The 19,831-nt window shown below is 44.4% G+C and overlaps 1 protein-coding gene across 2 annotated transcripts in view; it reads right to left on the bottom strand.

Moving 5' to 3' along the window:
- Positions 1-16,063, bottom strand: part of Bpifc (BPI fold containing family C) — a 57,541-nt gene extending 41,478 nt beyond the window's left edge. The window contains 2 exon segments of one of the 2 annotated variants that reach the window (NM_001439495.1): positions 3,733-3,856; positions 15,986-16,063. In NM_001439495.1, coding sequence (NP_001426424.1) covers positions 3,733-3,856 — 124 coding nt within the window. In that variant the 5' untranslated portion in view covers positions 15,986-16,063. 2 annotated transcript variants of the gene reach the window in all.
- Between the last annotated feature and the right edge of the window lie 3,768 nt (positions 16,064-19,831).

Below are 19,831 nucleotides of genomic sequence, written 5' to 3'. Positions count from 1 at the left end.
CGATCTTCCCTGGAGAGGAGGAAGAGATAGTAGCCTATTGAAATGCTGTGGCTGCTGTTGTAATAGGTGGTTGTAAAGACATAGTATAAAGGAGATAAAGGTAAGAACCAAAGGTAGTATTGAAGAGCTCAGACTTGAACCCAGCACTGTCATGCACTTGGGGCACACACACCCAGCTTGTGGGATGTGGCCTCTGTGTCTCTCACTTTTCTCATCTGGGACATGGCAATGATGGTGATCAGGAAAGGATCTAGTCACGCATATGAAAGGGACAGCCACGAATATTTACTAGGCATCTCGTTCTCAGTGCTTTGTACATGTGAACTCACTCGTTTCCTAAATCAGTCACCATTATGTCCACTTCGATAAGCAGCCTGGAGCTATTACTAATGATTCAATTTATATATGGGAGAAGAGTTTTTTGTTTCGTTTTGTTTTCATTGGATAGAAAAGGGGAGACACACACACAAGGAAGTGCTTTTTCCCTAATTGGTTCTCGATTGTGTCAATAAAAAAAGGTAGAAGCCAATTATTGGGTGAAAGGAAGAAGGCGGGACTTCCATGTCCCAGGAGGAAGAGAAGGGACGCAGGGAAGGAAGAGAATTTGGACCAGGCTTTGGAACAAGGAGGAAGCTGCAGTCATGTAGGTCTTGGGGCACCTAGAGTTTGCTGCTTCCACCACGAGCAGAGGCCGAGGAGGTTGGAGGGAGCTGGCTGATAGGGTTAGGGCAGGGAATTCTTCATCCACCCATCGAGTTAACTGGCTAATTTTAAAATAATAAAACTGTCTAGAGTTTTCTATCCTCAGAGCTAAGGTGGGCAGGAGGAGAAAGCGGGCAGCTGGGATGGTTGTTGGTGGCTCGGCAAAGCTAGCCAGAAGGAATGGGCGAATCGGAAGTAAGGCTGGCCCCGGGAAGGAGGTAGAGCGGGGTGATGGGAGTGTGATCTCAGAGCTAAGGTGAGAGCACGGCCAGGGCAAAGAAACAAGCGTGGTTTTTTAAAATGACACGCAACAACAGAGCACAGCAACATGTATTCTGTAAACATATGGAGGCGTACCATTGCTATGGCTAATAATAAGAGTTAATTTGTATGGAGGGCCTGTATGTGTCAAGGCTGTCCATACTCTATATGGGTTCTTCCCTTCAAGTCTCAAATCAATTCAGTGATGTAGGCATTGCCCCAACTCCACATGGAGCTAGCCTAGGCTCGGCATGAGTCACTGACTTGCCCATGATCCCATAGCCAGTGAATGTCATCAGGCATGAGGAACAAAGCTATGGGCATATGTTGTAGGGTGAGACCTACCTGTGTGGAAATATTTCCCCATATTTGATTGGGGAGGTCAGCAAGTTCTGCAAAACCATACTGACTCTTTTTTTTTTCCGGAGCTGGGGACCGAACCCACGGCCTTGCGCTTCCTAGGCAAGCGCTCTACCACTGAGCTAAATCCCCAACCCCACCATGCTGACTCTTGTTACTGCTTATAAGTGTTCACAGAACTAGAAATCAAGACCTTATTGCGAAGACACTAAAAGTGTTGATTGAGACATACAGAACCACACTAGAACTTGGCTGTAAGCTTCCCCCCTGCTGACTAGTTCTCCTAGTGCCAGAAGGTGCCTCACAGATGGCTGGGGTGAATTTCCAACAGTTTTACTCAACTGTGAGCCCTGTGTAAAACAGTATCAGTCAGTCAGGCAGGGTGAGCCTACTGGAGCATTAGTGGCAAGTCTGTTGTGGGGTAGCCAACCACTTTCTGATTGGACTTGCTAGTTGGTCCACAAGGGTAGTTTGTGTGTCACACTGTAAATCTGATCAAAAGCCCATGGCTGAGGACACAGGCCCTAGTAGGAAGTTGTTTTGTTATCTGGATGCCTGTCAGATGTCCTCCTGAACACCTATGTTTATTCACATTGAGTAGCGCTTTTTCTGAAGGGGTAAGTAGTGGCTTTAGACTCATTACTAGTTAAAGTACCGAGAATAAGAGAGCATTGAATGCTCAGTCATAAATGGGGTGTCTCTAACACCTGCTTCCAATGCTCAGGGAACATCGCTCAAGAAGGGGAGGAGTCTAAGAAGAGGAGGAATCCGGAAGAAGTGTGGAGCTCTGATTTCTGGACATGAAGTAGCTTTTATATTCTTGAACACATAGCAGCTGTGATTAACTACACAAGATATGCACTGATCAGGCCTGTTGACACATTGTAATGGGAGTGGGAGGGCTTAGAGAGCTCCGCCCTTCCCTGAGGATTTATACACAGTTAATGGTTGATGAGGGAGGGAGACACATTCTTATCTGTGGTGTTGTCACTGATAAGGTACCCATGCTTCTTTGACCAACCCTAATCAGGATACAAATTCATACACACACACACACACACACACACACACACACACACACACACACACGCACTTATGGGGGCTAGGTAGAAAAAGGAAGGGAATTAGTGAAATTGAAAAGGCAGGAAGGGAGAGTAATAAAGGCGTGAATACAATCAAAATACATTACATACATGTATGACAATGTCACAGTGAAACATGCAATTTTATATTAATTACATATAGTTAACATAGGATAATAAAACATTTTTAAAAAAGGTCTATCCAGCAGCTAGAGATTCAGAACAGTTGGGAGAGCACTTGCTTTGCATGTCTGAGGCCCTGGGCTCCAATCCCAATATTAAAAAACTAAAATAAAAACAAATATATAGGGGTTGGGGATTTAGCTCAGTGGTAGAGCACTTGCCTAGCAAGCGCAAGGCCCTGGGTTCGGTCCTCAGCTCCGAAAAAAAGAAAAAACAATAAATGTATATAAAAAGGAAAAAAGAGAAAATATTTCTTCAGCACTCAAGTGGTGAAGGCATGACCCTGGATTATGAGGGCTTTAACTCCATTGGGGGGTAAATTCATTGATGGATTCATAACTTAATGGGTTACTGGGAAGAGATGGGAACTTAAGGAAGTGGGTCAGAGGAAGTAAGTCACTGAGGAAATGTCCTTGGAGGAAATGTTTTGTCTGTAGCTGTGTCCTCTCTTTCTGCTTCTCAACTGTCACGAGATGACCAAATTTGCTCTACCTGCACGATCCCCGCCAACACAGGGACCTCAGTGGGCCTCAACACGGACGTAGAGTTAACAAGAGAATTGCCCATTAAGCAACATGACCGTGGGCTGTAACTTCTGGAATCGTGGAGCAAAGCATCTCTCTCTTTCTCTCTTTCATGAGCGATCTTATTCAGGTATTTTGTCACAGAGAGATGGAAACCTGACTAAAGCTGGACCCGAGTTTATACTTTGCCTTAGCCCTCTGCTGGGACGAGACTCCTGACAGCACAGAGTCTCTTTCTGTGAAGTGACATCAGCTTCTTCACAGGGCTCTCGTTGGAATACGTTCAACTCACGGATATAGAAGCATACTCATAGCCTGTTACTGTAGATGCTGAGAGCTTTCTGACTACAGTGCCTTCTCATCTCCATGGCGCCATCCTGCATTTGCACAGGTGAACTCAGTTGGTTCTCCTGCTACCTGTGACATAGGGACCAGCTGTTCAACACCACTTTTGCAGATGAGCAAACCTACTTTCCCAAGGCTGGGCATTGAGGAAAAGGATAGAACGGACACCCACATCCATGCAGGCAGACCTCAGATCTGTTAACTGCTATGACTTACAAGGTGGAGAGACCACTCTGAGACTATTAGAAGATTCCTCTTTCTGACATCTGACTCACCATAGTCGAGTGCACGCTGGGTGATCCTCGCCTTGATTCCAGGGTAGACAGTCTGGGAGGAGGCGATGTAGAGACTCCACAGGAGGAAGCATGCCCCGAGGACTGGGACCTGCTTTGTTCGCATCTGTAGTGGATCAACATAGAGTTCCTTTAAAGATCTTTCCTTCATCATCTGCCACTCCATCCACTGCTTCTAGGCCTTCTAAGTCTCATTGCTAACTTCTCTGATTTTAACCATCCATCTTGGCCTTTCCCCATTTGCTGTCCCACCTATGCATCCATCCATTCAGGCATCATATATAGCAAAATACATTGTAGGTGTAGAGATGACCTGAATATCACCGCTCATCTTTGTTTTCCCATGGGCTAGGGAGTGAGCTGGATGTGTGTATGAGCACGTGCACATGCACGTGCACACACACACACACACCACACACTTAGAACACAATGCAGTAAAATAGCTTCATTCAGTAGGTCTATACCATGAAAAGGATCCTGGGTCTCTGGGGTGAGATGCAGAAAAAGAATTCATTTTAGAACATATAAGTCAGTCATGGAGCCTTAGGGCCACAAAGCTATATTTCATCTGCTTAAAGACCACTGGTAGCTCCCCTTTATAGGACTTGATGGAAGCACTTAGAATAGCAGTCAAGCTCTCATTTAGGCCGAGCATGGTGGTGCACACCTGTAATCTTAGCTTTTAGGAGGCCGAAGCAGTAAGGTCAGTAGTTTGAGGCCAGCCTTGGCTCTTTAGCAAGTTCTTGAGAGTCTCAAAACAAACCAAAGAATAAAATAAACCAAAAAGATTGCCTTTCATTGTCCCTGCACTTCTGAGCTGCTGTACCTCTACTGAACATTCCAAATGGGCCAGCCAGAACCATCTGCTTGCTACTCATTGCTTTTTGGTCCTTGAGCACCTGTGGGCCTTCTGTTCAACTGTGTGTGTGTGTGTGTGTGTGTGTGTGTGTGTGTACATCTTGTTCCAGGTCCTGCACTCTGGTCACCCATCCATAGTCTATTGGGTGAAATCATTCTCCTGGGTCAGCTTCAGTTTCCTCTTTGACAATGTCTTCTTTCGTACCACTTCCTGCAGGTATGGTTCATTACACAGCCCTCTCACACTTGCAAAATAAAATGGATGTGTCTTAGGGTTTTCTTGCTGGGATAAAACCCTATGATCATCTCTTTGTTCTCTCTGACCCGATCCACAGGATGTCCTTAGTGCTGCAACAGAACACCACCAGCGGCCTCTCCTCCCTGTCCCTACCTCTTGTGGATCCCACAGACTATTGCCCGCCTCTGCTTCCCTTCTCCTCCCTCATTGCTAATTCCCAGATCCCAACTCAGGCAGACACCTTTTACTCAACCACAGGCCACTTGAGATCCAGGGGATACAAATTGGAAAGGAAGAAGTCAAAGTATTATTTGAAGATGATTTAATAGTATACTTAAGTGATCCTAAAAGTCCAACCAGGGAACTCCTACAGCTGATAAACACTTTCAAGCAAAGTAGCTGGATGCAAGAGTAATTAAAAAAAACTCTTTTATATATAAATGGCAAACAGACTGAGAAATTAGAGAAATAATGCCCTTCACAATAGCCTCATATAATATAAAATATCTTGAGTTAACTCTATCCATGTGAGTGAAAGGCTTGTATGATAAAAACTTCAAGTCTTTGAAGAAAGAAATTGAAGAAGATATCAGAAGATGGAAAGACCTCCCATGCTCGTGGATCAGTAGGATTAACATAGCCCAATGACCGTTGTACCGCAAACAATCTACAGATTCAAAGCGGTTCCCATCAAAATTCCAGCTCAGGTCTTTACAGGCCTTGAAAGGAGAACTCTCAACTTCATGTGGAAAAACAAAAAACCCAGAGTAGCTGAAACAATTCTGAACAATAAAAGAACGGCTGGAGCAATTACCATCCCTGATTAACCCTACAGAGCAATAAAAATAAAAGTCACAAGGTATTGATACTAAAAAAAAGACACATTGATCAACAAAATTGAACTGAAGACCCAGAAAAATCCATGCACCTATGGACACCTAATTTTTTTTTTATAAAGAAGCTAGAAATATCCACTGGAAAAACAACAGCATCTTCAACAAATGGTACTGGTCGGTCAAGCTGTGTGTCTGCTGTAGAAGAATGCACATAGACTTATATTTACCACCCTGCACAAACTCAAGGCCACGTGGACCACAGACCTCAACATAAAGCCAGTTAGCATGAACCTAGTAGAAAGAGCTGGAGAGTAGCATTGGAAGCATCGACACAGCAGACAATGCCCTGAACAGAACAGCAATAAATTAGGCACTAAGATTAACAATTAAAAGGATTCTGCAAGGTAAAGGACACTGTCAAAAGGACAAATGACAGCCTACAGAGTGGGAAAGGCTCTTCACCAACCCCACATCCAACAGTAATATCCAAAGTATATTAAAAAAAAAAAAACAACTCAAGAAACCAGATAGCAATGGACCACATAAACCAATTTAAGAGTGGTATACAGCTCGAAACCTAGAATTCTCAACAAAGAAGTATCTAACGTCTGAAAAACATTTAAGGAAATGTTCAACATCCTTAGCCATCCTTAGCCTGCATCAGGAAGATGCAGATTAAAATTGCTTTGAGATTCCAAACCAATAACACGAGCGATAAGCTGGGGAGGATATAGAGCAAGGGTAACACTCTTACATTGCTGGTAGGAGTGCAGACTTGTATAACCACCATGGGAACCAATATGGCGGCTTCTCAGAAAGTTTGGAATCGATCCACGTCAAGACCCAGCTTTACCACTCCTGGGCATATATCCAAGATGCCCCACTGTACTACAGGGACACTTGCTCAAACATGTTCAGAGCAGCTTGATTATAACAACCAGAAACTGGAAACAACCTAGATATTCCTCAACAGAAGAATGGATAAAAAAAAAAATCACGGTATATTTACACAATGGCGCATTTATTACTCAGCTGTTAAAAACAATGACATCATGCTGGTAAAGGGGGGGAATAGAAACAACTCATCTTGAGTGAGGTAACCCGGACCCAGAAAGCCAAATACGTACTCACTTATCAGTGGTTATTAGCTGTTAGGTAAATGATAATCAAAACGCAATCCACAGACCCAGAGAGGTTAGGTAAGAGGAGAGCTCTTGAGGGGAAGCATGGGATATTCCCAGGAAAGGGAAATAGAATAGATTTTATGTGTGGATGTGGGGATGAGAGCAGGAAGGATCAGGTTAGGGAAGGGATGGAGGGAGAGAGTCTGAGGAGAGAAGGCTGGAATTGGGGGACATTCGGGGAGTGGTGTGAAAACCAAGTGCAGTGGAAACTTCCTGGAATCTCCATGGAGGTGATGCTCATGAGGACTCCTAGTAACAGAGGGGCCAGGGTCTGAACTGACCAGCGTTTGTAGCTAGGCCAGGCTTCTAGTGGTGGGACTGACTTGCATTTGGTTGAGTTGCTGACTGAGTTAGTCTCGTGGAGATCCCCAAATAACCCAGGCTGATGTTAGGACAGAGGGTCACTCTCTGGAAACTGACGGCAGGGTCACATTACAGAGGACGACCACCACGCAGCTCACTGAACACAGTGCGGGAAGGTTCTCTGCAAGCACCAGCCCAGCCACAAATCCTCCAACCTACAGTCTGTCCTGCCTGCAAGTCGTGCTGGGGCAATGGTGGTGCAGAATTTGCAGAACTGGCCAACTAACGTCTCATTTAATTTGAGGCCCACACCACGAAAGGGAACCAGAGTCTGGATAGCCAAGAAACATAGGGTAGAACCGAACGCAACTGGCAAAACCAAAACCAAAACAGAACAATGCAATGATTCCTCACGATACTCTGCTATTTTCATAGGTTGGTGTCTTGTGCAGTTGTCCTCAGAGAGGCTTCCTCCCACAGCAGGTTTTATGCAGAGAGAAAGTCTAAGCTGGAGGTCTCCATCTGGTCCCTCCCCTCAGAGCTCAGTGATGTCCGTGGAAAAGGAGGAGAAAAGATTGTAGAAGTCAGAGGGCATGGAGGACACCAGGAGAGCATGGGCTATGGAATCAACTAAACGGTTTATGTGGGCTCACAGAGACTCATGTGGTAAGCACAGGGCCTGCATGAGTCAGCACCAGGTCCTCTACATAAATGTTATGGCTGTTAGCTGGGTGTTTCTGTGAGACTCCTAACGATAGGAGCCGGTGTGTCTCTGACACTCTTGCCTGCTCTTGGAACTCTTCCTCCTGTTAGGTTGCCTTCTTCAGCCTCAGTATGAGGGCTTCCTGCCTTGCCTTAGTGTATTTTGTTATATTGTGTTTGGTTGTTGTCTCTTGGAGGACTGCTCTTTTCTGAGGAGGAAACAGAGGGAGACTGGATCTGGGAGAGAGGGAAGTGTGGAGAGCTGGGAGGAGTGGAGGGAGGGGCAAATGTGGTGGGGATGTAGTGTGTGAGAGAAGAATTTATTTTCAATAAAAACAAATCACATTTCACTAAAAAGGATCTCCGCTCACCCCTGCCCGCCCCCAAATGCACCAGAACATTCTCATAAAAATAACATAAGTCATAGGAAGTATTCAAGTCTTTAAAATTTGTAAGGTGTAATTTTATCAACTATTTTTCATCTACATAACAAAATGTACATGTTGATGTCTCATGAAAATAAGATTTGGGAATAGAACACGATGGTTTCTCTATCTTTCTCGCTTTTTTTTCCTTCATATTGGATTTGAAATTTAAACTGATACTAAAAAATTAAAACGTCTTCCACCTTGTTTTTAAGGGGCAGTTGCCTATCTGAAAACACAAACAAACAAACGCCATGACCAAAAGAACCCCAGGAAGGAAAGGGTTTATTTTAGCCTCCAATTCTAAAGCACAGCCAACCGAGAAAGGAAGTAGGAACTCAAGCAGGGCAGGAACCTGGAGGTAGGAGTTGATGCTGAGAACACGGAGGAGAGTTTCTACTTCCTTCCTGCCCTTCCTGGCTTGCCCAGTTTGCTTCCCTATACACCCCAGGACCACTTGCCCAGTAGTGACATCACCCACAGTGGCCTGGGTTCTTCTATATCAATCATTAGGCAAGAAACTGCCTTACAGGTTTGCCTACAGGCCAATCGGTTGGGGACATTTTGTCAGTTGAGTTCCTCTCTTTTCAGATGACTCCAGATTGTGTCGAGATGACAAAACAAGAACAGCAAAACAGAACAAAAAGTCCCCAATGAAGCATCATAGCATTATGTGGGTTGGGGCATTTGACACATGCTGCTCTCTGCTAGAAGGCAAATAGACCTCTTGCTAGTCTCTGGTTCAAGCCAATGTCACGTCACATGTAAGTCTTTGATAACTTCCATTCTACTCTTCCTGCTTCAGTATTTGTCCCTTTCTGGGTGGTCAGTGGGGATGTGAAGGTAGGATCACGTCGGCCCCTCTGGCTGACTCTGCTACAGCCCTCTAGCACTTCCCCATCTCACTCAGTGTGAATGTCACTAGAATCAAGGCTTCCTCAGCCTCTGCTCCCTCATTGACCTCCTCCGGATTCGCACTGGGGACTACCAGGCAGTCTAGTTCACTAGGCCTTTCTTGAGTGCCCCGAACACCCTCCCTCTATTCTGTACTTGTTTCCTCTTCCTTAGGTGGACTCGTGCCAGGGCTTCCACTTTCTCTAGGATGTCCAGCACCACCTCAGAGAGTCTTACTCTATGCAAAGCAAGACCCTCCACTGTGACTCTGATAATTCCTGTGCTCTTCCTTAAAATTAAATTTCCTTCAAAGCCTGTATCATCTACACTGCTTCTTGAAAAAAAAAATTCACCTAGAATCCTTTTTGCCCAAGAATTTTTTATTCTATTCTGGCTATATAGGCTTATTAAAAAATAACTGTACAAAGCCAATATTTACTGATCATCGAAAAAGAAATTTATTTTAAAGTAACAAAGGGAGGCTGAGGCCAGAGGTGAAAAGTTAAGTTTTTGCCTTGGGATCAATTCCTAAGGACACAAACCAGCCATATATATTATATATATATAATATGTTATATATATTATATCTATATAATTTACTATTTGTTAAGGTCAAAAGGAAAGTTGCATACCATTGAGAGGGATGTGTTTATTTATTTTTATGTAAAGAATTAACTTATTGGGGTGCGGGAGGGGAAAAAAAAGAATTAACTTATTGTATATTTGATGCTGTTGAACATAGAACACCTTCAATGATCTTTTTCAGAGTAGATCAATATTTTTATTTAAAAACCATAGCTGGGTTGGGGATTAGGCTTAGTGGTAGAGCGCTTGCCTAGCAAGCGCAAGACCCTGGCTTCGGTCCCCAGCTCCAAAAAAAAAAACAAAAAACAAAAAACAAAAAAACATAGCTATAGAAACTGTTACTTTGCATAAATACAGTACAAAAAGTATACTTAGGTCCATTACAGAATCGTTGGATATATGTAATCCAAAACCCATTTAATGCTTTTTTATGAGATGCAAATCAGTAACAAAAAATAACAGTTTCGAAAATCAAACATTCTAAAATAATAATAATGTAAAAACCAAACATTCTAATGCAACAAAACCCAAAGATATATTAATTCGACATGTACGTGCTGAGTAATGATCCTGGAAAAGTATTAAAAGTTTGTTTTAGGGTTTGGGGATTTAGCTCAGTGGTAGAGCACTTGCCTAGCAAGCGCAAGGTCCTGGGTTCAGTCCCCAGCTCCGAAAAAAAGAAAAGAAAAAAAAAGTTTGTTTTAAAACGGCCTACAAAACAGTTCAGCAGGTAAAGGAGCTGCTGCCACGTCTGATAGCCTGAGTTTGATCTCTGGGACCCAAATGGTAGGAGAGAATTAACCTCTGCACATTGTCCTCTGCCTTCCACACACGTGTTGTCCCTTGTGTGACCCCGTTTCAAAACACATACACACCACACACACACATACACACACACACCCACACACACACACACACACAAATGCAATAAAAAGTCTTTGTTTTCTGTAAATAGACCAATTGTGTTTCTATGAGATATTTCAGCAGCAAATGCTGGTGCTGTATGGTTTGACAGCCTGGGCAGTGAGCACACCACCTGTTCAGAGCGATGGCTGCAGTGACATCACACAAACAGAAACACTTTAGGTTCATTATGAGTTTTTGGATTAATTTTTGGTGATTGTGTGTTCAGATAACCTTTTCCTGTTACCATTTTTTTTTGTGTAGTGTCATCAGTTATGAGACATCATATGGAGCTGTGATTCTTAGATTAAGAAGTTATAGCCTAATCATTATTTAAATACTGATTATTGGGTTCCCACCCCCACCCCTTAATGGACATTTTTTCGGTGCCACAAGGAGTGACTTCATTGTGTCAGCACTTGGGACAGCAACTGGCACACAGCAGGCAATGGGCAAACATTGAATGATGGATTGGACGAATGAATCATTCCTTCCTTGAGGTTATGAATTTAATCCCGTGTGCCTCACAGGCTTCTACTTAGCTCAGGGCAGAGCTGAGACCTTAGTAAGAGGTGCTCAAGGCTCTGAATTGTGATTGCCTCTTCACTCCTCTGTCTCTTCTCTAAGGGAGTGTTTTATTTCTGTAGCTCCAGAGTCTAGTACAGCGCCTGGCTCAAAGTAGTCATGCAGATGTATCTTGACGAGACAAACATACTCTCCAAGGAAAAGAAACACATTGCATCCAGTGTTATGTCACCCGTGTTTGGAATGTATAAGTAAACAATTGTTTGCTTGTTCAATTAATGCCGCCCCGTGGATTCATGCCAATCTATTTTGCTTGTCGGCTAAATGACAGATGCCAATAGCAATAGTGGTATAGGCTTATTTCAATGGCAGCCAAATGATTAATACCCACACGAACTTCACTTCCTGTTTGGGGTGTTTACAGTTTGGACAAGCCGTCACTGCTGAATTCACACAGGCAACGTCACATGGATTTAAAACAGTCAAGAAAGGTGGTCAAGACAGAGACATTTCTGAGAGTTCCGTGCTTGGAGAGAAGGAGGAGTGAGGCCAGATAAACATTAGAAGGGGCTTAGACCTTGGGAGCATCCAGGGTGAACAGAAGCAGGTCATTGTAAGGGGGCAGGGTGGGGCTTGGTTACCGCAGATGAGAAGTTTGATCTGCAGAGTTTGTAGTTGTAGAGGTGAGACCACAGAGGTGGAGACGAGGATGCAGACAGATGGATTGTCTAGAGAATTGCTTTCAAAGGACAGAACAGTGTGCTCAGGGTGGGAGAGGCAAGCAGGGCTGTTGCTCCTCTTTCTTGGGCCTTTGGATGAAATGGAAAAAGACGTCCCCTTGTTGGAGCAGAGAGGTGTCAGTGGAGAGAGCATGTTAGCAAAGCAGCACACCGATGTGAGGGCTTGAGGGGAGTGAGGGCTACCTCAGTAACCCTTTCAATTACTGGTTTTCTCTAGTACATAGAACACCAAACTCACACAGTGGGCCCAGGCTCAGATTAGTATATTACTGGAGGGGCCCCAGCATTAGAAAGTGTCTCGACTCGCCTGTGAGAGATTGTCTTTATCTTTAGTAAGCCTACCCAGACCTGCTTGCTTCTCTCGCCTGGCCTCTCAGGAGTCTCCTCTATGTATGTAAGATCCAACCAAAGGGAGCCTCAGGGCCCTAAGTAAGTGAACAGTGGCCAGATAATGAATACCACTGCTCATGGACAGGCGGTGGTGGCGCAAGCCTTTAATCCCAGCACTTGGGAAGCAGAGACAGGCGAATCTCTGAGTTAGAAGCCGAGCTGGTCTACAGAGTAAGTTCCCAGACAGCCAAAGGCACACAGAGAAGCCCCGTCTCAAAAACAAACAAACAAACAAACAAACAAACAAACAAACAAACCAACCAACCAACCAACCAAAACAAGAAAAATAAAACCACTGCTCATGTTTTTCTTTACCTAGGCTGCAGAAACCTTATGGCCCTGTATATGAGTACACTGTAGCTGTCTTCAGAGGGCATTGGATCCCATTACAGATGGTCGATAGCCACCATGTGGTTGCTGGGAATTGAACTCAGGACCTCTGGAGGAGCAGTCAGTGCTCTTAACCACTGGGCCACCTCTCCAGCCCCATTACGGCCCCTAGTTTATTATTTTTATTTGTTTGGATGTGTGTATGTGGTGTGAACGAATGTGAGCATGCAATGTCATACGTACGTGTGTGTGTGTGTGTGTGTGTGTGTGTGTGTGTGTGTGTGTGTGCATGCCCTTGAATGCATAGGGCTGAAGTTGATACCAGATGTATTCTCTCTCAAGTGCTGGGATTATAGGTGACCACTGTGCCTGCCCAGGTTTAAAAAAAATAGTGTGTGTGTGTGTGTGTGTGTGTGTGTGTATGTGTGTGTGTGTGTGTGTGTGTGTGTACAGTGTACAGTGCAGGGTATTAATAGTATCCTGTACTCAGGACGGAGGCAGGTCCTGTGCCTTCCTGATATCCTAAGCCTTTCTGATCCTGTAATTGTACTGGGGTTGGGGGCAGGACCGTCGAGAGATCCTGGAGAGCTGGAAAGATGGATTATTGGGTAAAGTGCTCGCTGTGCAAACAGAAGGAGCTGAGCATGGATCCCCAGTACTCGCGTAAAAGTCAAATGTGGCAATGCACGTTTGTAACCCTGCTGCTTAGAGGGAGGTAGATGTTGGGTATGTAGTAGACATAGAAGGGTTCAGGTCTCGCTGAGATGCGAGCTCCGCATCAGTGAGAGATTCTGCCCAAACAATTAGGAAGAGAGAGACAGGGAATACCCAACTGATTGCCTATGCAACGTACACACACAAAGGTGAAAACACACCCACTCATATATACATCATAAAACACACACACACACACACACACACACACGATGGATTCTGGGGTGGAGATTGGGCCCAGAGGGATGGGCCAGTGAGATATGAGACAAGCCTTCTAGGCCCTAAGATTGAAGGCTATTTTACCAATTGGTACAGAATATTTCCACATTTTACCAGCCATACTGCTGGTGGCCACATTAGTACCTCTGGAGTCAAAGACCGGAAGTGGAAATGTCACTCTGAAATGGGTACCAGAGGGATTTTTGTCAAAGAACAAATTATTTTTCATAGCATCAGGAAGCAATGAGAAAAGCCTGAACCAACTTGACTGCTTGAAAGTGAGGGAACAGGACCTCAGTAAGAGTGTAATTGCACAAGAGAGGTTCTAGAAAAGGGACAAAAGAATAATTAAACTAGGGCTGGAGAGATGGCTCAGCGGTTAAGAGCACTGACTATTCTTCCAGAGGTCCTGAGTTCGATTCCCAGCAACTACATGGTGGCTCACAACCATCTGTCATGGGATCTGATGCCCTCTTTGGGTGTGTCTGAAGACAGTGACAGTGTACCCACATACATGAAATAAATAAATCTTTTAAAAGAAGAACACATACATGTTATACAGATATTCCCGTGTCTGTAGTGGAAAAGTACAACAGATCTCATATGGTCTGTATGGAGTCACATCAGTGTAAAGCACTAAGATGTTTCAATGTCTAATAGTGACAAGTGTGCATGTGTGTGCGTGTGTGTGTGTGTTTACTTAAGCCAGTCACCCAGTTCACAAGGTGGATATCATTGTTTCACCCCCACTTTAGGCACATGGAAATGGAGTTTTATAAAAGTCTTACTGACTCATTCAGTTCCATAGGCACCCGAGAATCAAGTCTTCCTCTTCTTGTTCCTAATTCTAGTGTTACTGATTTTCTTCCCCACCAAATGAGTTGGTAAATGCTAGGTTTTTGTTTTCATCTAGAGATATTTTTAGGTAAGAATTCCTGGGGGGCACATCTTCAATATGGAGAAATCCAGCCAGCACCAGGAAGTTTTCCAGCATTTCCGAGCACCCCTCTTTCATATATTCTTGGGCAGAAATGGAGTTTAAAGTTCCCCTCTAGAGGTTAAAAAAAAATCAGTTTCCTCTCCTTGGCTAAGGGAAGTGTCTGAATCAGTGTACTTTGATAGCGATCCAGGAACTCAAATCGTGTGTAGAGAAATGTGTCTTTCCTCTAGACCTCTTATGAGAGAATGAAATTACTGAGGTAGAAAGGGTTGGATTGTCTATAACTTTCAGTTGAATTGTTTGCCCAGGATGACGACTTATGGGCAGACGAGGATAGCAACCCTGTCAGGCAAGCCGATGACTCGGGAAAGGTTAAGTAATTTGTCTGACAAGTAAGGGCAGGGCGAGCTGCCCGTTCAAGGAAAGGATCCAAGACGTAGCAAAAGCCCTCCCAGCCAGTTACCTATTTCATTGCAGCTCGGGAATCACTTCTTTCTAAGACTCAAAGCCTCTACAGCAATATTTCCTTGCCAATGCACACAGAGGAAAAACACGCTTAGATTAAATGGTTTGTCAGTCCCAAACACCAGGAATAACAAAACACCAGTACTGTTCAAAACCTTCTGGAGACTTACAGCTCAGCTTTGCACTGCTATTCACAGCACGATGGACCTGGAACCCCGATGAGGGGAGCAAGGAGTGAGCCAAACACAACATTCTAAACAGAGGCACCCATTGAAAATTTGAGTTCATCGGGTTTCAAGATGTCTCCACTAGGGTATTCCAATATATTGGTTAAGGGGGAAAAGTGCAAAGGAAACACGGGCAGAATTGAGAAATCTTTCAAGGGATTCAAATATCCTTACATTTGTGGTATATAGCAAGACTTCCAGAGCCAGAGGGCCCTGAGATTTCTTGCAAAGTCGTTCCTTTGCAAACATGCAGTTTAGCAGTGACGAATTCAACCGTTCAGACGAGTGGGAGGCGGTTTTGTGGGTGACAGGATCTAGGTCACCGGTGTGGTTTGAGACACAGCTCCAAAGCACAGGGATCACAATGGCTCCCTAGTCCTGACTACAGTGGCTGAGGGACAAGAGAATTTTCTGCCACTTGCTAGATTCTTCTCTCAAATGGAGGCTCCAGCAAGCAATTAAAAACCCAAACTCCTTATCACTATGAGTCAACTCAAGGTAGATGTATAGTCCAGACTGACTCTTCTCTCTTCTTCTGCACCCCCCCCCCCCCCAGTTTTCACTAAACTTCCTTGCTAGGAGGGTTCCAGGTCAGCCAAGATGATAACCCAACACAGCACAGAAAACCCCAGGGCAGTTAGAACGCAGAATACCTGACAGCTCACTGCTGAGTGTCAAATCTGCGATGTCTGCATCCAAGGTCCCCATCCCAAGGTCCCGGGCTAGTAGAGACCTGAAGTTTGTTTGAGATTCTTACCTCAAGCTCGGGATGAGTCCAAAACTGGGGAGTATCTTCAGCTCCCTTCACCTTCGAAGCAGGAGTGTTCTCTACTGTGCACCTTGAACGCAGAAGCCGAAACATCAAGATAATTAAGTCTGAGTCATCTCAGCCATGAACTCTTTTTTTTTTTTCAGATGACTCTTTCAAAATGTGATACATAATTGCCTCACTACAATTACCCAATGGCATGAATGAATACTGCAGTCTCTCCTGAGATGAACAGACAAGGCCACTTAGGCAACTATTACCTTCTTATAACACATGTGTGTTAACATGCCAAATACACACACGGCGTACTTACGAAAATGTTTGGCTATTTTACCAAAGTGACTAAGAAAAGACTTTAGATCTATCTTTTTTTTTCTTTCAAGACAGGGTTTCTCTGTTTTAGCTCTGGGTGTCCTGGAACTAGCTCTGCAGACCAGGCTGGCCTCGAACTCACAGAGATCCACCTGCCTCTGCCTACTGAGTGCTGGGATTAAAGTCTGTGTACTAGCGCTTGGCCTGATCTACTTTTTAAAAAAGGTGATAATTCCTTTTTAAAATTAGTGTGTGTGTGTGTGTGTGTGTGTGTGTGTGTGTGTGTGTGTTTCCTGAATTTATATCTGTATGAAGATCTCTTGGAGTGTGAGCTACAGACATGTGTGATCTGCAATGTAGGGGTTGGGAATTGAACCTGCATCCTCTGGAAGGACCGCCAGTGTCCTTAACCACTGAGCCACCTCTCCAGGGCTCAAAGGTCTTAATTCTTATTGAACTGACTCAGGATGCAACTCAGTAATAGAGTGCTTACCTACAATGTCTAAGGCCCTGGGTCATCTCCCAGCGCCATGGGAAAAATGGAAATACTGAGTTGAAAGATGAGGAGGAGGAAAAGAAAGAGGAGGAAGAGGAGAAGGAAGATCATCATCACCATCACCACCACCATCATCATCACCACCACCACCACCATCATCATTATCATTATCATCATCATCATCATCATCATCATCATCATCATCATCAGGAGTAGCAGTAGCAGCAGCAGCAGCAGCAACAACAACAGCCGCAGCAGAGGCAGTAGCTCTACCCCCCCCCCCCCCCCACTGCATAGGCTATTTTTTGGACTCAAGGTCGATCAAGGGATTCTTCAGTGTAGAAGCATGTGGCTTGATAACCAGGCTGGCATAGTTAGCATCTTTGTCATTCAAGGCAGGACCACAGGTGGCATCTCTAAGTGGTTGCTCCTCTTCAGAATGCTGTGACTGCCTGTCCCAGCATTTCTTTGACAGGTTATATGTGTTTATCAGCTCCTCTATCTCCACGGTGTACATGATTTAGCCAATGCGTTTGCTGTTTTTCTTTCTTGCAACAGGTCTCTCTGTGTAGCTTAGGCTGGCCTCAAGTTCGCATTCCTTTCCCAATCAAGAAGACCTTGATAGCTTGGACCAAATCAAGATGTTTAGTTTCTCTAGTGAGAGCAGAGAAACTTGGCATATCCCTACTACTGATGGAGTTGCAAATTTGTCATAAAAAAAACCTTGAGTGGATCTGGGGAAGAGGGAAGTTTGGGGGTAGGGACTGGGAGGAGAAACTGCAGATGTAATAATGAGATAATAATGATAATAATAATAATAATAATAATAATAGACAACCTTGAGTTCTAGTTATTTCCTTAACTTGATCTTTTAAAATCCTGAGCAAAATGAGGTTCTACAAAAATAGGCTCTGTATATCGACAGGAAACACTGATAACGTGAGGCTCAAAGTGAGTCTTAACTATCGAGAGACTCCCCAAGTGAGGCACGAGAATGGAGTTTGATGCAAACGCAAGAGGTTTATTTTCCGGCGCATTGTGGTCCACCTTCAATCAGCCCCTCATGGCAAGTGACTGGAAGCAACCCCGAATGGCTATAACAAGCAGTTTTTATACTTTTTAGGGGTACAGGTTACATCAGCTACAGCTTAAACTTATTGGCTAAGCATATTGACCTTTGAATCTATTGGCTTGCAAGCAAAGGAGATGCATTCGAACTCTATCTGGGGACCAGAGGGTCAGGTGACCATCAGTACATTCTGAGGTTTTTCAAGAATGTCCCTGCTCCTCCCAAGAACTGTGGTTGGAGAATGGAACTTGGCCTAGCCTTGACCTGAGGTGGGAAGCTGGTAGTTGGCCTAATCTTGACCTGAGGCGGTGGGTGTAAAGCTGGCGAGAGCCCTTAGGGTCCTTCACAGGAACCCCATAACCTACCTACTTTCTACCAGGCCAGGCGCCTTCAATAGCTCTTACACTTTGGTAAGAACTAGGGTCCTTCAATAACACAAGGATATGCTATTAAAGCTGTACAATTTTAGTGGCCTTGTCAGTGGCAACATGGGCCTGGAGCCAGTCATCATAGATAAAGTCTACTTATTCAGTCAACAAGCATTTAGCAAGGGCTTACTGCGTGGAGGGTCTCTTTAGCAGAAAAGACAAGAGGAACACTGGCCACCATAGAGCCCGTGGTGTCTGTTTCCAACAGACAGAAACAAAGCGATGTGACAGACAGGGCAAAATTGCACAGACTGGAACATGTATTATCCTATGGTTTGGATGCTGAATGAACCTGCTGAATGAACCTTCCAAGGCCCGGGTATTAAAGGTTGAGTTGTCAGTGTGGCAACCGCAGGACCTTAAACTCTCTCCTTTGTGCTCTCTTGTTCTCTTGACCTGAGGCAAGTGATTTTCTTCTGCTACAAAGTCCTGCCCTGTCACAGACTCCAAGTCAATGGTACCAAACTGTCATAGGCCGGAACATTTAAAACTGTGAGTCCAACAAACCTCTATTATTTATAATTGTCTCAGGTAATTTTTTACAGTGATGAAGTAGCATATGTGATATGAAGGAAATAAGGGAATGTAGCTGGTGAGGTAACCTTTTAATTGGTAGAGTGATGCAGCTGCAGGAAGCCAGCTCCTCTCTTAGGAGGTATTGTGTGGATTGAGCTCTGGCTATTAGAAGCTGCTGAAGGGAAATAGTGGGGGGCGCCAAGAAAAGTGAGCCAGTGGAGTGGTGTGAGGATGGACACATGATAGGCATTGCCATGGTGATGAGGTGTGTGCGTGTGCGTGTGCGTGTGCGTGTGTGTGTGTGTGTGTGTGTGTGTGTGTGTGTGTGTGTGTGTGTGTCTTGGGTTCAGGTCCCTGGAAGCATGGATTTTGAGTCATCACCCAGAAGCGGAAGACATCGTATGGGCATGGGGTCCTATGATGCATGATGAGAGATGATGACAGGTGCCACACAGACAAGCACATCCCATTGTACTGGGACCCTTTTTGGGGGAATTAGAAAAAAAAAGATGCAGAACCTGGAAGATTTTCCACACATCATATGGAAAAATTCATAAAGTAGCTGTATACATTCATGCTTTCTTTAGCATCTTCCTAGGATGGCACCCATGGTTTCTTTCTTGTTCCAACTCTCTCCCTTGGGAAGAGAAAATGCTAATTTAGTCTTCTTGGTTACAGTCATCCCTGAGTGACCACAGGGTATTGGCTCCAAATTCCCTGCAGGTTCCCAAGTCTGTATGTCTCTGGCTGTGCTGGAACTCACTTGAAGACCAGACTAGCCTTGAACTGCCTTGACCCACTTGCCCCTGCCTCCCAAGGGCTGAGATTAAAGGTGTGAGCCACTGTCCTCGTGTGTACTTTTATAGATGTTTTTCTTTCTAAAATGACATCCCCCCTTTTGAGCATCCTCGAAAACATTTCAAGAAATGGGTTATTTACAGGAAAAACTGTACAGCACGCATGAAAGGTAGAATGATTTTTTAAGAGGGATGCCTAAAAAACAAAAGGTAGGC

This window comes from Rattus norvegicus, chromosome 7 (assembly GCF_021556685.1).
Source record: "Rattus norvegicus strain SHRSP/BbbUtx chromosome 7, alternate assembly SHRSP_T2T, whole genome shotgun sequence".
In the NCBI taxonomy this organism is placed as follows: Eukaryota; Metazoa; Chordata; class Mammalia; order Rodentia; family Muridae; genus Rattus; species Rattus norvegicus.
The sequence above is the reverse complement of the archived record's forward strand: the minus strand, read 5'-3'. Positions and strand labels throughout refer to the sequence as shown.